At 43.4% G+C, this 13337-nt stretch overlaps 1 protein-coding gene across 1 annotated transcript in view; it reads left to right on the top strand.

Annotated features, from left to right (window-relative positions):
- Positions 1–12428, top strand: part of EAF2 (ELL associated factor 2) — a 269229-nt gene extending 256801 nt beyond the window's left edge. The window contains exon 6 of the mRNA XM_069224272.1: positions 11456–12428. Within this exon, the coding sequence (XP_069080373.1) occupies positions 11456–11502 (47 nt within the window). The 3' untranslated portion in view covers positions 11503–12428. The remainder of the gene's footprint in view (positions 1–11455) is intronic.
- The last annotated feature ends 909 nt before the right edge of the window (positions 12429–13337 follow it).

The raw sequence follows: 13337 nt of genomic DNA, 5'->3' as shown, positions 1-13337 counted from the left end.
TCCCACCTACATATTTAAGTTGATGGATCACTTCTGCATCCTGGTCCCACAATTTTCAGTTGACTGTTCAGAAGTGCAGATGGATCTCTTATGGAGATTTGAAGTTTCTTTAAGAGAAAAGGGCCTGAATTAAAAAGAAAAATATCAATAAAAAGGCACATTCAAAGGCTTTTTAGTGGCAATATCTTTGTACCTTTTCTTGCCTGAAAAGGGCTTTTTGATGTTGAATTTTTAGAGGTACTGCAAAACATGTTCTCACTACCTTTTCAGGTTTCCCCTTGGAATTTCAGCTTGTTTCTATTACTTCTGATCCGCCCTCTGCATTTCTGACTTTATACGCTGACCTTTCTATTACAGTAAATATTGGCTAGGCTTGTTAGTGAGCTACGAGCTCATTATTCTCCTTTTGCTGTGTTTACTGGAAAAACAAGTTAACCTTAAAGATACTTTTTCTTTTGTCTCAAATGTTGTACCTGACTTTGACATTATCCACATGAATCATGTGATTCCTGTACCTCCGATCTTTCCTTCTCCTCACATGTCCGAGAAAAAGGAGAGATTGCAAGAGCTAGATTGTCAAAGGCTTTTTAGTCACAGGTTCTGATGGATACTTCTAACTGCAGATTTCTCATCTTGTGAATATCACTCCATGCATCAGAATGGATCCAGAAACCCCAAATTAATACTCCTGTTTTCCAGTTGGTGGCATCGTGTGGCTCTGCATCAATGTTGTACCTCTCCAGTGACGCATGGGGCCGCATATAAGTGCTCCACATGCGCACTGATGTCGGTTCCTTTCTTTCCGTGGCTTCAAACGTGGATCCGGAGCTCTGCTGTACTCGTCTTTGATAAGTCTCATCACCAAAATTCTCTTTTTTTTTTTTTTTTTTTTTTTTTAAACCAATGTGCATGGGAAACGAGTCACTTCCAAAAATGACAAGATTTAAACTTTGGAGGGACTGTCACAAAGAAATGTGTGCCGTAACCTTAAGAGGTACTCCTGGTGCCCTTGATATTAGCGCGGTTCTATGGCCTGCAAAAAATGTTCCCAGATAAACCCGAAAGCCATATGGGATCATGTGGTGAAGGTCTACATTGTCAAACAATGGAGGACTCCATGCCATGACAAGCCAAAAGGAAAGTCCCATTCCCACTGCAAGTCATTGCCACATTCAAACTTTTTGGGTAAGTCCAAAAAAGAAGCACAGGGAGTCAAAGCGGTATTCATCCCCTTCATGCCATTCTTGAACTCCAGGGAAGAAGGAAATGTGTCCTTATGTTTTTCAGTCTCTCTTCTGAACTCCTGAAAAGCAGATTTTTAATTTGATCCCAATGGAACCCAACTTTCCTGGTCCATCGGTGATGCAGCAACAAGTAACTTCCTTTAGGAAGGCCATGCTGTGCAAATTTGACATGTTTGCAGCTCCATCTTGCATACCTCCAGGCCCCAAGGATCCACAGATGCCCTTCACTAGGAGTCCCGCTTGCAAGTTACCCTTGGTGCCCTCTGTGCCTCTAGAACCGGCTTTAGATTCCACACCAGCTTCAGTACTGACTTTGTTCCCAATGCCACTCTACATGCCAGTTCTGTTCATATCAACACAGGTGCTGATGGAACCAGAAGAAAAGCTGCTACCTATAATTGTTTCTGACTCTGAGCCGGCATTGTCTCAACTGAGGATGATCTTCAACCCTATCGGAGCTCAGCCTATAGCCAACCCTTCTGACTCAGATACCTTACCTTTACCTCACAGCAGAGTTCATACTCTGTCTGCAACATGAGTCCGCAACCAGCAACTAAAACCTTGGAGAGACCAGTGCCTTGTCAATTTCAGAATACCTAATCCTCACCTTCACAAACCTGCCACCACCGAAAACATTGCTGCAGCTGGAAAAATACCTCTCAAAAGAGGAGTAGGTTTCTGCCATCTCTGAGCACAACAGTGACTTACTGAAAGTCAACGCCATCTCATCATGCTTCCTCACCCTCTGATTTCTTCGAAAGGTCCTCAAATGGAGCCCCTCCGACATAAGGAAGACAATCACCCACACATTTGTCACTAGCAAACTGGACTACGGCAACACATTCTATGCTGGCATCACCAAGAAACTACAATCAAGACAACAAACAATCCAGAATGCACCAGCCAGACTAATCCTGTACATCACCCGACAAAGCCACATCTCCCACCTCAGAGACCTACACTGGCTCCCAGTCAACAAGCACGTCACATACAAACTCCTGATCCACACCTACAAGACACTACACAACAGAGGACCAGCATACCTCAACCACCGCCTTTCCTTCTACGTACCCAACAGACAACTCCGTTCTTCCTAGCGGTCCCTCTCAGCTGTTCCCAAGATCTGGAAAAGCACAGCAGAAGGTAGATCCTTCTCCTTCCTTGCAGCCTGGACATGGAACACGCTACCTCTCAAACTCAGGCAGGCCGCAACACTGAAGCTGTTCAGGACTGACCTCAAGACCTGGCTCTTCGAATAAGCAGAACACCCGCAAACAGCGCCTTGAGACCCTGCAGGTGATTAGCCACGCTTTTGAAATCACTGATTGATCAAAAACCTCAAAAGCTGGATCACTATATGTGCCAACACTCTGGCTCCCCAGAGGTCAGCTGGTACACAGAGGAGCTCAGGTGGACGAAAGGTCACTGCAAGCAACTGAAGCTCAAATAGAGAAATTGAAGACATCCAGAATAAAGACACCTTCAAACTAGCTTTGAGGCCACCACCAGTAGATTTACCACACCAAGTGCACAACTCTAGCAGATCGCATCAATGCCAGCGCAAACCGTAGCAAGGAAATCTTTGCTATCATCAAAGATTTTACTGCCCCCATGCCACCTCCAGCAGCTTCAACTCCTTGACAAGACCATTGCAACAGGCTGTCGGAATTCTTCAACAAAATCACCTCCATATACAACTCCGACCTTCAACCAGACCCTGTTATTGTTGCAACTAAACTTCCCATCTTGGCTGCGGTCACCACAGTCAAAATCACTGCTACCATGGAGACCATCCAGTCAGGGGCTCCATCTGACCCTGGCCCCCACCACGCCTTATTCAAAGTACTCCTAACGTCCTTCCTCAAAGCCTCCATAAACTCAGCCACATTTCTAGACACCTGAAACATGCCACTGTCATGCCCCTGCTCGAGAAACCCTCTGCTGATCCAGCAACACTTTCTACTTAAAGATCCATCTCCCTCCTACTGTACCTGCAAAGGTTGTAGAGAAACTAATCAACCAGCGCCTCACCAACCCACCTGTTCCTCTGCGCCATGCTGTCTAGATTGAGGCCCAACCACAGTAGAGAAACAGCTGTCATCAGCGCTACAGAGGACATCTGCATGATCCTTAACAATGGAGACACAACAGCCCTCATTCTCTTTGGCCTCTCTGCAGCATTTGACAGTCTCAACCCCATCCTCATCAGGCGCCTGCACGAGACTTGCATCCAAGGACCTGCTCTCCACTGGATCTTCTTCTCAACGGATATAACACAAGCTGTCCGCCTAGCTCCTTTCTCTTCAGAAGCCCACAAACCCATCTTCAGAGTGCCTCAAGATTCATCGCTCAGCTGTACGCTTTTCAACGCATACAAGACCCGCCTGGCCAGCATCATCCACTCACACTATATCAAAATCCTTTCACATGCAGCCAATGTAGGTCATACCCTCCCTTCTCTGGCAACACCCCCAACAGAAGAATCAAGTTCACTACCTACATTACCAAATTTGCTAACTTGATCAAGACCAGCTGTCTCAAGTGCAGCATCAAGGAGACTGAAGTACTGATCTTCATCAAGAATACCTCACCATGGGACTTCAACTGATGGCCAGCCAAACTCTTGATGCCCAACCATGCCTGGAATCTCAAAATAATAATTGACCACTAACTGGACATAACTGCACAAGTCAATGCCATCACTGCATCCTGCTTCCACATCCTAAAGATACTAGAGATCATCTTCATATGGCTCGAGAGGAAAACCTATTATGCCTTAGTCACCAGCAGAGTAGACTGTGGGAACTTGACCACTAACTGGACATAACCGCACAAGTCAAGGCCATCACTGCATCCTGCTTCCACATCCTAAAGATACCAAAGATCATCTTCATATGGCTCCAGAGGAAAACCTATTATGCCTTAGTCACCAGCAGAGTAGACTGTGGGAACACCCTTTATGCCTGCTTCACGAATCAAGTTGCTAAAACACTACAAACCATGTAGAACTCAGCAGCCAGACTCCTCCTCAACAACCCACACACAACTCTTATCACACCAAAACTCAGGCAGCTGCAGTCTCCAGACTGATCCACAAACAAGCTTAGTTCAAACTCCTCACACTCCTATTCATGCCACTATGCAACTCGGACCCCTGCATCTCTCCCCCCCCCCCCCCCCCCCCACACACACATACACACACAGTTGTGTACCCTTGTACCATTGACCTAATTCCGCTCCACAAGACTCCCACTCACACACATCTTGTGCATTCACAGAACCAGTTCCGAAAGTGTGGAATGGCTTCACACTTCACATCAGTTTCCTCCTCTCTACTTGAATTCTGCAAGAAGCGGAAGAATTGGCTTTTCAGTTACCCAGCCTACCATAGGTAGGGCTAGACACACTCACATGCTCAATATCATGATACCCTCTCAGGTGATAGCACATGTCACAGGCACACATAGCATACTTTATAACCGCTTTTTAGCTCCTATTCAAAAACTGTGTGAGGAGGGAGTAATTTGTCCCCACAATATGACACATGTATTTGGTATGCTGAATCTCTGGATGTCGGTGGTATAGACACCGTCCAGACATTATACTGGTCTTGCTCTGGCCCGGTCACTGACGAGTACATAATTTTCTATGGATTTGTGAAGTGCTGTGGAGGTCCTTGAATTGACGCTCCCTACAATGGAGGTCTTAAACATTTTCACAGAGATTCTGCAGCCTGCCAGACACCTACTGAAATCTCTCTTAACATTTAAGGAAGCTTTAACTAATACCATTATGGGCATTTGGGCAAAGGCCTGTACTATGACCTCAGGTAACAGCTAAGTAGGACTCCACCACAAACCAGCACGGGGCGAGCCTGACTTTTTGCCCAAACATCCTATTTTAAGGAGTCTGGTGGTCCAGATGTGCACCAGCAGAGGTAACCCTAATGCCTTTCTTATAATGACTACTGACTGCAAGCCTAAATTTGTGGAGACTTTTGCCAAGTGCGTGTTTTCATCTGCTAGCCTTGCTTTGATCTCTGGCAATGGCATCTTCCCTCTGGGCCACTACAGTCATGTCTTATCAGATGTAGCTGGTCAAATCCTACCAGTAGTTCCGTATGATCTACGATCACCTTTAGCCCAAGACATGCAGTATGGCCGGGATGCTGTCAAATGTATTAGGTCTAGCCGTGACACGAATGACTACTTGGGCCGAGCAATAGGCACAAGTGTCCTTCTTCGGCATAATGCCTTGACAAGGTCTTTGGGCATTTCTGTGGGTGTCATTTGATGGCTTTCACCTCTTTGGTTACAAAACAGACTGCCTCAGGACAGTTTAAGAAAAATCATGCCACAATACATTCCCTGCAGCTGTCTTCCTCAACAGTTTTGCTGACTAGGTGGCTAAAGCAGGAGTTTCCAAAACTGCCAATGCCAAATCTGCTGCCGTCATGAAACCATTTCATGGCATTAGCTTCTAGAGACAACGTGCAGGGCATCAGGAACAATGTGCATCTCAGTCCCCTCCACTCCTCCTGCAATTACAACCTCAAAACCACTTCATTGTGTCCTTTTCAACACACATTGGATGCAGGCTCTAAGATTGTCGTCAAAGGTGGCAAGCTATCACTTCAGATGCACGAGCCTCCAAATTGTCAATAGGTGCTATGCTCTCCTATTTCAACCCCCCACACCTTCCTCCCCAATCTTCGTGGCTGATGGATGAATGCATGCTTATTTTGCAAAAGGAAGTACAGGTCCTACTGGGGAAAGCAGCCATAGAGAGGATTGTGGCCTCATAAGTAGAAACTGGGTGTTAATCCTGCCATTTCCTGGACCCGAAGGACTGAGGCATTTTCCCTATTTTCGATCATTGCCCTCTAATTCAGACTTGCGGCAGTACTAATTCAGAATGCTTTCGCTGGCCCAAGTTGTCTCCCCTGGATCCCAAGGACCGGTTGATGGTGTTGGATCATCTATATGTACATATGCCCATCCTGCAGGCCCACAAACATAATCTGAAGTTCAAATATGCCAGAAGCATTTGCAGTTTGTGTTGCTTCCCTTTCGCCTCACTAGTGCCCCTCATGTGAACATTAAAGTAATGGTGGTGGTCTCAGAGCGCCTTCAGAGGTTGTGTGTATCAGTCTTCCATAACATGACTGGCTGTTGAAGGCGGGGCCACCCTAGGCAGTCATAAACCACCTCCAAATAATAGTGAAAACCCTGACTCCTTTTCAGACACTGTCACTCATCAGAGCCATCCTGGATACTTTGCAGTTTTGTGCCTTCCTCCTGTAGTGACTTGCCCAGGATATTTAGCTTATGAGCTCAATGTTTTAGCCTCTGTTCTAGATATCAATGATGACGACATTGGGAACTGGCACCGTTGTCCTTCCGCATCCTGCACCATTTGGCACATTTGAATTGTGCAGTGAGTGCTGACGTCCCAGTGGAGACAGCTTTTCTGAGGTTGATGAATCGGCCCTCTTAGTTTAAATCATCTTCTGTGATGAGATTTCTTAAAAGTTTACAACATGTTTCTGTCAAAGCCCTTTGTGATGCCACAGTGGGACTTGAATTTGGTTCCAACTTTCTAATGTGCACTCTAATTGAGCCAATGCACAGTTGTCCACTATTTCTCTTGACCCTGAAAATAATCTTTCTGGTCGATATAAAATCAACTTTTTGCATAAGTTGCAGACACGTTCGGGCATTCCCTTACACCGGAGGTTCCAAATCTTTTGACGTCTGTGGATCCCCGGTTTAACATTACTAGAACCCGGGGACCCTCACTACGTCATTATTGGAATCCGGGAACTCCATAGTCCAGTCATTAACTGGTAGCCTAGAAGGGGACTCCAGCCTAAACATTGTCCATGATTTGTATCGCAAAACAATAGACAAAAATAAATAAACAAGCAGTCCACCAAACACATACACAAATGATAACCCATTTTATTTAATTTGCAAACAGATATAAATAGAACAATACTTTTATATTTTAATATGACGGTCGGAGCTTTTCTAAATTTAGTTGAAGCCACACATTGTCCAATTGAAGCCACACATCGTCCATACTATGTTCTGTTTGATGCACCTGCACTGCTCCCACGAATCAATTTGAGGACAATATCTTAATGTTTAGTCTCCAATTTCAAATTCCTTGACATTTACTGTACTTAAAAAAAAAAAAAAAAAATCAGTTGTGTATTTAGCCACTTATTAATCTGTTAATATTATTTAATTTTCTGTGCAGTCGCGGAGCACCCCTGAGGGAGGTTTTTTGTGACCCCCAGGGGTCCCCGGACCACTGGTTGCAAACCACTGCCTTACACTTAATTATTTCCAGACAAACTGGTGTTGAGAGTCCAAGCTGTATTCTGAAAGTAGCAACACCTCTCTTTGCCCTACCTCATCCATTAAAAGAGGAGGGGAGACTCCTTTTTTTTTTTAAACCTGAAGAGAGCTCTTAGTCTCTATTTTGATCGTACCGTGGACTATAGGGTGGACAATCAACTCTTCATGGGGTTCTCGCAAGCAAAAAAGGACAAGGCAGTGCAGAAAATAACCATTTCTAAATGTTTTATGCTCTGCATAAAAGTCTGCTAGGCGCTATCTAAGAAACAGCCACCTTAATGTTTCAGGGTGTATACCCCTTGAGCCAAGGCTGCTACCACTTTGCTGACATGCAGAGTGCTGTTTTGGACATATGTCAGGATGCTAAGCGGTCATCAGTGCACACTTTCATAAAGCACTATTACCTTAATGGTCCGGTTCATCGGGATGGACATTTTGTCAGTTTGGTCTTGCATGGTGTTTTGGTATGAGCCATTCCACAGACCCACCACCTGGAGGTGCTGCTTTAGTATCGGTTTACAAGGTTCGGAATTATGGTTAGAAGTATTCATTAAAAGAAGAAGTTATTTACCTTCGATAACAACTTTCTGATGGATATTCTAACTGCTGGTTCCTCACCAACTGTCCCTCTTCCCAGTTCTGTGGAGTGGACTGTTATTCCATCTAAAAATGTCCCATTCTAGACATATACACACTGGTCAAGTCAATTTGCCAGTGGGTTCTGTGTATGAGGGAAACCTTTGAGAGCAACTGACACACCTTGGAGGCGCTTATATGCAATCCACTTGTCACTTCTGGAGTCACGTGACTATGTGGAGTCACGCAATGCCACCTACTGGTGCTCAGGAGTACTGCTTTTGAATTGTGGGATTCAGTCTGACAAGTGTGGGGATTAGTCACAAGGTGAGAAATCAACAGCTAGCGCTTCGATCACAAAAACCTTTATCAAAGGTAGGTATCTTCTTCAAATTCTGTAGCTATCTCACCTTTATCACGCCTCCTTTCTCATTCCTCTCTAATGTGGATCCCTTCACCTCGGTGCTAGTCTGTCTTCTCCTGAGTGCCCCTCTTCTGCACCCTGCTGTGTACCTGTCCCATCCACATGTGTTCCTCACATAGTCTTTTATATATTTAACATTGGAAGGCCTAAGTTGAGAGACATACCTTTTATTATATTAGTTGCAAAGTTCCACATTTACATCTTGATTTGTTGGTTTTGAGGCAAATGTGTTAATTTGTTTACATTAAACAGTCTTTATTGTTACATCAACTGCAGAATAAGCGTTGTATGGAGAAACCGGTCTTCATATAGGATAAAGTAAAGCTAATGATAAAGCATACCATTTCCTTCTTTTTGGTTTCTCCCTTTTAACCACAATAACATAAAAATGTCCTTTCAAATTTTCAGTAATGCAAGAGTTGCCAACTTAAAAGAACTACTCACTTAAACACAATACAGAACATGAGCAGCTACCTGGTTGTTTAAAGGTGTGCTTTGTGGACGTTAGCTATAGAAACTCCTTGAAATGAAGGATGGCTTAAGAAAGGTGCTTTCATGGAGACAGTTACATTACAAAGAATGTTCATACATTAGCCTCATCTCCTGATCCACACGCAACCTGTAAATGACGGCTCAGGTTGCTCATTCCCATTCGCATGCCTGCACATATATTGTTTTGTTGTACGCATTGGCCCTTTCACTTTGTGTACATGTACAGTACTAAGACCATACCTATTGCTTCCTGAGAAAAGGAAGAAGTATTCTTAACCCTGAAGGAGAGACTGTAATAGGCCTATTGAGAGCAAGAGATCGCAAGGCAGCATAGCCAGGAGCGACCTGTATGTGAAAGGGGTCTCCTTGAAGGTGTCTGGTCATGAACCACATCAAGACTTATGCAAATACTGAGCCAGATCACCGGTCTGCCATGACTTAAGACTGGTACTATCGCTGCTGATATTGAAGTCCGAACATTCCACAGACGCTGAGGTGGGAGCCCCGATGGTCCCCGAAGCAGCAACTTCTGAAGAACATTACAATATCCACATCTGTCTTGAGACTGCAGGTAACATACTATCATCCTGTCTGCACCTAGGGTACAGGTGCCAAAGACGAGAACTGTTGCGGGAACTGACACACTCAGTCAAGTCATGTTCAGAGCAAGGCCGTGGCCACAGCTTTGACTTCTGATGAGCTGCCTGCCCAGCTGGACAACTACATGCACCTTTCCTCCTCTACCCTGGAGTGCAAGTACAGCACACAGTTACCGCGGGGCTTGTTTCTGGAACACTAAATTAAAAATAATGTAGAAAGATGACTGCTTTGCTTGCAAGTATAGGAGCATCTAAAGATGGCTGTCACAGATGCATGTACATTTGTGACCATCTGTGAATACATTTTTTTGTGCTTTAAGAAAATTCATTCATACAAGGAATCTGGGTGTCTTCTTTGAACGGACCTTAGTATGGATTAAAAACGTATCACGGCAGCCATCTAGGTGAAAAGCAGGCATTAGCATAATGGGTAATATGGTTCATCGTCAAAACCTATTGACTTTACAATAGTTTTCTTTTTTGTATGACCCCTATTTTTAAACTCACTCCTGTTCTCTTGTGAATACAAAAAGCGGCATGAGATGTCTTGCAGATAGGCTTGGACATATTCTGGGCTTCAAATTGATAAATAATTTATGCTGTGCAAATGTTCTCCCGTTCTTGGATATATTGTTATTGCACATCTTATCAACCTGGGAAGGGGGTGTAAGTTCTAGGTAGCAGTGGAGGCCACTTGTCAACGGGAGTGGTAGGTATTAAAAATAAAATGCAAAAAAAAACGTGCCTTATATTGGTAGAGACGATTCTGTCTCTCCTTCCTCCTTGGGCTTCCAGAAGCACACAGGCTTCCAGACTTCCCTCCAACCACGACACTGCTGTCAACAGCATGACAGCAGCTTCCTGATTGGTCCGAGTGCCCCGTTTTGGCACTCAGACGGGGCGTAGGGCCCTGTGCACTTTCTCCTCCCGTCTGTTCAATATAGCCGGGTGGAGAAATGCAAAGTGCACATGACTGTTTGGTTGGCCCAATACGGCTGTCCAAAGTGTTGTGCACACAGCCCTCCTTTAGCCCTGCCCTAACTGTGCTCCCTAGAAAAAATAAAATGATAAAGTTACGATCATTTTATTTTTCCCTTTCGTCCACTACATAAAGCAGTGGGGCAACTCTTCTTCGCCTTAGCGGAAGAGCTGCCGCTGTAAGAGTGTAAATGGTGAGTCACTAAACAGTGTTCCCACTCAAGGCACTTGGTTCAGGAGACTTCTGCCATGCGGCTGTAATGGTAGATCGTGCCAAAGCACTTTTCACTTTATTCTTTTGTGCAATTTATATACTGTACCTAAGAGAAGGTTTTTACGGCCCATTCTTCTTCCCACGGGTATTAGGCGTAGTCATCTTGCCTTTTCCTATTTAGAGGACCTGGCAAGGGAGGGGACAATAGAGGCGGTGCTAAATTTTATAAATACTTCTGTTAGTAATTGTTATCAATTGCTTTTAATTTGTTTTTATATCAATATTATTTATTCTCTATCTTTGATCATGGTGTATGTAATTGATTGTCCTTTATGGCTCTTTTGAACCGAATAAAGTATTTTGATGATCATGAAATAGTGTCCCAATCCTGGGTTAAGCTATAATCACCATCGTGATGTAATCTGACAGGAAAAGTATTTTTAAGAAACAAATACATTTTATTGGGTGTCATAGAAAGTATGCTTCCCTTTTGAAAAAAATATATAGATTTTTGAGTTTCTTGCTGCACTTCATAACCACAAACTGTTTTCTTTTCATCTTTTTAGGAAATGACTTGCAATTGAGTGAATCTGGAAGTGACAGTGATGACTGATCTCCGTTTTGATGTCCACATGAATTGTACCACCTCAGTTTTTATTGCTGTTGCCATCTATTTTGCACTAAAATCCATCTGTAGAACAGTTCTTTCAAAGGTTCAGTAATAAAGATCTTTGACTTGGTTTATTTAATTTTCACTGATCATATCGCATCAGTGGCAAAACTGTTACAATTCATTGGATGATTTCGTAATGAACCAGTTTACACTGTTTGCAGCCCAATTCAGATATGCATTACATACTAACTTCTGTGATTTGTTCTATGATCAGTAGACTTCCAAATATTGAATATATGGAGTGGATGTCTTTCAACGTGCCTAAATATTTCTTTATTCAGTGTAAGCTTGAAGTACTGTACTCGGGTTTGTCTTGTTTAATAATTGATCTGAAAAGTGGAGTGGTAAATGGCTGAATATTATGGGTTTCAACGCCCAAATCTAAACTTCTGTGAAGAAATGTTCTGTGCCAGACTGCGTCATTTACTGTTTACTTTAAAACTCTTAATGTTTGTCACTTATTCTTTTTGTGACTCTTATGCTTTGATTTTCTATACCCTTTCTGCAAATGGTCTTTCATTCCATTCCGAATCCTGATTAGTCACATGCTAAACCGCACCACTTCACTGTAGCAACCAGCTCATCTGCTAAAGAACACCTGAAGGACCGCACAACACCCCATCTCCCGGATCTTGATTGTGCTTTCCCTTTTTTTCTTTCTTCATTGGAACGCCCAATATCTATTGCCTAAGTAATTACTCTTCCTTTAGTTATTCACTGACCTTTAGTTTTGTTCTAGTTACTATTTTGCTGCCTGCACTGCAGAATAAAGTGTTGGCAATATTCTACACAGAAAATGCATTACATCTCCCTGGGAGCAGGCACATAATGCATTAATAAAGAAAATATTTATGGTTTTAATCGGAGTCCGTTCTTGCGTTTGCATTTGTTTGTACTGTTGTGTAGAACTTAACTTAAAGGATATACGCAGCCCTTCGATATTTAAAGAACATTTCTATCGTGAAGATTTACGTAAATATGTGTGGTGAGTAAATGCAAAAAGTGTTAAGAGTAGAATGTATTTCACTAGAAATTGCAATTGCCTTCCATCAGGTCAAAACGTGGTAATAATTAGAAGTACTTTGATCCCTTTGAACATGTACCTTCTAACGACTGTTAAAACCATTCTATGCAGCATCACTCTTGCTGGTGATCTAGGATGGTTTAAAGGGTCTGCTGTTGCTGTAGCTTAGGAAGTATTTGCTTTTGTGCCTGGATTTTATGAGGTGCTGTGTAGCATAGAGTATGTCCGTATTTTGCTACTACAGTGAGAGTGCTTCATGTCTAATATGTTGCTCTTATTTGTATCCAATATGAATTCTCAACTTTTGTGGGTCTTATCTCCTGATTTCAGTCATGCACATCTTACATTTAGAGTTAAGCTGGTGTGAAAACTAAGGCAGTTGCTCCAGTTTCCACTGGTTTTGCATCCACCTGCTCTGAATTATTTAAAAAAATAATCGGGTGAAACTGAGGCAGATTCTCTTGCATCTAAAAGAATGTCTTGTTATGCTCAATGAGGAATGCACAGCACAGGGAATTCTTGTCACACTATGTACCTTAATGGTGTTTGCATTAAGTTAATTACACTGCTCAGTCCCTGACAGTGCACAAAGGCACGAGTTCTAGCTACGGAGCCTGCACACGTCAGGAACACAAGGAGGACCCTGCAGGTTGGTGCTGCACACAGGCTTCCCTGCTGGGGTTTCTGTCAGGACCACTGTTAGGGGTGCGGGCAGTACATTTACCTAAATGGAGTTATCACAGATGGGGAA

This window comes from Pleurodeles waltl, chromosome 3_1 (assembly GCF_031143425.1).
Source record: "Pleurodeles waltl isolate 20211129_DDA chromosome 3_1, aPleWal1.hap1.20221129, whole genome shotgun sequence".
Lineage (NCBI taxonomy): Eukaryota > Metazoa > Chordata > Amphibia > Caudata > Salamandridae > Pleurodeles > Pleurodeles waltl.
Note: the sequence above shows the minus strand (reverse complement) of the source record. Positions and strands in the feature narration are given on the sequence as shown.